The sequence below is a fragment of the Mus pahari genome, chromosome 18 (assembly GCF_900095145.1).
Source record: "Mus pahari chromosome 18, PAHARI_EIJ_v1.1, whole genome shotgun sequence".
NCBI classification, from domain to species: Eukaryota; Metazoa; Chordata; class Mammalia; order Rodentia; family Muridae; genus Mus; species Mus pahari.
In genome coordinates this window covers 13,217,047-13,221,077 of record NC_034607.1, presented here as the reverse complement: position 1 = coordinate 13,221,077, position 4,031 = coordinate 13,217,047, and the positions used below count along the sequence as shown (strand labels likewise).

General features: G+C 52.0%; 1 protein-coding gene across 1 annotated transcript in view; it reads left to right on the top strand.

The window, feature by feature from the left end:
• Positions 1-4,031, top strand: part of Capn11 (calpain 11) — a 23,069-nt gene that overhangs the window by 12,601 nt on the left and 6,437 nt on the right. Inside the window, exons 7-11 of the mRNA XM_021218328.1 lie at positions 827-910; positions 1,010-1,095; positions 1,234-1,308; positions 1,527-1,690; positions 1,892-2,067. Coding sequence (XP_021073987.1) covers positions 827-910; positions 1,010-1,095; positions 1,234-1,308; positions 1,527-1,690; positions 1,892-2,067 — 585 coding nt within the window. The remainder of the gene's footprint in view (positions 1-826; positions 911-1,009; positions 1,096-1,233; positions 1,309-1,526; positions 1,691-1,891; positions 2,068-4,031) is intronic.

The following is a 4,031-nucleotide window of genomic DNA, read 5'->3' as shown; positions in this document are numbered from 1 at the left end:
AAACCCTGTCTCAAAAAAAAAAAAAAAAAAAAGATCTGAGTTCAAATCCTCCCCACCCATGTTTAAAAAAAAATCCATCATGGCTGTGTGTGCCTGTAGCCCCAGTGCTGAGCATAAAGACTTGGAGCTTGCTAGTCAGCAAGCCTATTTATCCCCAAACCATAAGCTTCAGCTTCAGTGAGAGATGATGTCTCAAAGTGTAAGACAGAGAAGCGGAGAGATGGCTCTGGGGTAAGAGCCTTGGCTGCTCTCGCTGTGATCTTGGCTTCAGTTCCCATGTGGTGACTCCAACATCTGTAACTCCAAGTTCCCCAGAATCCAATGCTGCCTTCTGGTCTCCTAGGGTACCACACACACACATGTGTAACAGACAAACATGCAGCAAAACACTCATAACACATAAAATCAAAATAAGCATTTATTTAAAAAATACTGACAGCAATAACAAAAGAGAGTCGGTGGCTTTCTTTGGCCATCTCATGTAGTCACATACACCACGCACATGAGTGACCTCTACAGTCTCTCTCTCTCTCTCTCTCTCTCTCTCTCTCTCTCTCTCTCTCGTGTGTGTGTGTGTGTGTGTGTGTGTGTGTGAAATATAAGCAAGGTGTAGTGTCTCATGTCTATAAACCCTCAAGAGGCTGAGGCTGGCAAATCAGGGGTTAAAGAATCATTGGCTAGTCTTGGCTACATAGAGAATTTAAAAGCCTCTAGGCCATATTAGACATGCCCCTGTAGGTATCATATTCATGTTATGAATCACATAAAACAATGGCTCTCCGGATTTCCAGGCCAGATCTCACACACTCTCCCTTCTTTTCTGTAGGTCACCGACGACAGTGAAGTTGAAACAATGACACATAACATGCTGGTGCGAGGACACGCTTACGCAGTGACTGGCCTAGAGGATGTGAGTACAAGCAACTGGCCTCCCTTAGAAGTCACAGGTAAGGGAGAGCCACCCCCTCCCTGCCCATGTCCTGATGCATCCGTGCCTCTTCCCTTCCAGGTCCACTACAGAGACAAGTTGGAAACTCTAATTCGGATCCAGAATCCCTGGGGTCGGGTTGAATGGAATGGAGCTTGGAGTGACAAGTAGGGGACCAAACACACAGCAGGGCTTCTGTGGAAGCCAACATCACGGGCGGGGCCAACCCTTGTCCCCAGTGCTGTGAGGTTTCATAAGAACTCTGAAGGTGGCTACCCTTCCCATCCGCTGTTTTCTCTTGGCAGAGCCAAGGAGTGGGACGAGGTGAACCCGGATGTTCTGGTACAGCTGCTACACAGGAAGGATGATGGGGAGTTCTGGTCAGTGTGGCTTGGAGGAGCCTCAGCCTCCCCACAGGCATCCCTCATCTCCCTACAATCTCCTCTGTGTTGTGTGCCTTGGGTGAGGAAGTCCTAGGGTCCCTCCACAGTCAGGTCAGGGCTGCGGAGTGTGCGCGCCGCGCCGTCCGTCCGTCCGTCCGTCCCCCCGTCCCTGGAGTGTGCCGACAGTGCGCTCGCTGTCTGTCCTCCCGTCCCAGGATGTCCTATGAAGACTTCATGAGCAACTTCACACTGCTGGAGATCTGCAACCTCACCCCGGATGCCCTCAACACCTGGGATTACAAGAGCCGCTGGCATGCGACCTTCTATGAGGGCAGCTGGAGAAGGGGGAGCACCGCAGGGGGCTGCAGAAACCACCCCGGTAGGCGAGGGCAACCTGGAAACCAGGCCTGGGGCAGGAAGTCACAGAGGCAGGGTGGATGAGGGCAGAGTCCGTGGAAAGCCACGGCCCTCAGGAACCCAGGCGGGCATATGGCTGGAATCTCAGTGCACCCGACAAGGGCCCAGTCAAAGACAGAAGGCCCTGCCCCAGCACAACCACCCTGACCTGCATCCTCCACAGAGACGTTCTGGAGCAACCCCCAGTTCAAGATCTCTCTCCCAGAAGTGGATGATCCAGAGGATGACTCTGAGAGAAACGAAATGGTTTGCACCTGTCTGGTGGCACTGATGCAGAAGAACTGGAGACATGCTCGAGAGGGACCCCGGCTCCTCACCATAGGCTTTGTCATCTTCTCGGTGTGCCCCCGGGGTCCCCAGTCACCAGTGCTTCCCCTTTGGCTCCTCCTCCCCCTCCCCCCTCCCTCCTTCCCCTCTCCCTCCTCCACCTCCTTCTCCTCCTCTTCTTTTGCCTTGTACACCAGGCTGGTGTCAAACTCCCCAGTCTAGGATAAAGGTGTGTGTGCTCTTTTTCTTTTTTTTTTTTTATTGTTTTCTTTTTCTTTTTTTTTTTTTTTTTTTGTTGAGTTTTGGTTTTGGGGTTTTTTGTTTGTTTGTTTGTTTGTTTGTTTTGGTTTTGGTTTTGCTTTGAGACACTGTTTCCCTGTGTAGCCTTAGCTCTCTTGGAACTTGCACTATAGACCAGGCTGGCTTCGAACTCGGAGATGTGTGCTTTACCTCTTAAGACCCCTATGAGTGTGAGTCGCCCAAAGGCTGCACAGCCCTGCTGCTGAAGTGGTAGTATCTTGTGCTTTTCCTGAGCCTCTCCCTCTTTCTCTCTCTCCCTCCCCCCCTCTCTCTCTCTGATGTTTTGCCTGCAAGCATGTCTCTGTACCACATATATGACTGACACCCACAGAACTCAGAAGACAGTGTCAGGTCCACTGGAACCGGAGTTACAGATAGCTCTGAGCCGCCACATGTGCGCTAGGAATCAGACCCAGGGTCGCTGCAAGAGCAGCCAGAGCTCTTAACCAGTGAGCCATCTCTTTAGGCCCAACTCTTCCCCACCCCCACCCCCACCCCCACCCCGAGACAGGGTTTCTCTGTGTAGCCCCGGCTGTCCTGGAACTCACTCTGTAGACCAGGCTGGCCTCAAACTCAGAAATCCTCCTGCCTCTGCCTCCCGAGTGCTGGGATTAAAGGCGTGCGCCACCACTGCCTGGCTTGCTTTTTTTGTTTTTTTTAAACTTATACCAACTAGCACTTCCTTTGTGGCAGGCATCTCCCCAAAGCCCTGTCCGTCCCAGTTATTACTGCCCATAGGGAACAGGAGGAGACGCTAGCAGAGGAGGCAAGGTGACCACACAAGCTCACGCACTGAAGGGACAGAGGTGGAGACTGAGCGTGTCCTGATCCCGGAGCACAAGAAACCTCAACAACACCTCCATCCAAGTGTGGCCTCGGCCGCTCCATCAAAACTTCGCACTGTAGAGGCCAAAAGGAAGTCCCCCGTCTCCATTTTCCAAGACCGGTGACGGCTTGCAAGATCCCCAAAATGCACACTTGGGGATCATTCTCTTACCCGTGAGACAAGTATCGAACACTGGACCAGATCCTAAGGCACGCATGCCAAGCCCCTGGCTGGTCTCCAGGAACTCAGCGGGAAACAGCTCGCCCAGCATGCGGGGACACCCTAGACTCCAACCGAGGGGAGAAAACCGGAAGTGGGGCAAAGGGCTGCTTCTCCTATGCATCGAGTCAGGCTGTCCAGCCAGTACAGTCTTCTCAACATGTGAGGTCCACGGGTTGGGGCCAGCAGGAAGCGCTCAGTGAGTAAAGGCACTTCCGCCTGACAGCCTGACCTCAATCCCCCAGCCCAGGGCAGCAGAAGAAGGCAGCCCTACTCCCTCAGACAAGCCGAGCCTCTGACCTCCGCACGCATGTCCCGGGCAAGCACACACCCACAAATTTAAAAAACAAAAATTTAAAAAGGTCAAGGTTAGGGGACAGGAGCACTTGCTACTCTTCCAGAGGACCCGAGTTCGATCCCCAGCACCGACAGACAGGGTGGCTCACAACCTCAGGAATGCATGTGTAGGCATGCAGGCAACACACTCATCTAAAAACAAATCAGAAAAGACTTTTTAAAAGGTCAGTGCTCACTTTGGCCCCTACACAAGGATGACACTCAAAACTCACGAGGCCTTATTTCCCTTATTGAGGAGCAGGAAAATATTGTGGACGTATTGAAAACACAGCCCAGAGTCATGAAGCTAAATGCATACGGAGCTTTTTTTTTTTTTTTTTTTTTTTTTTTTTTT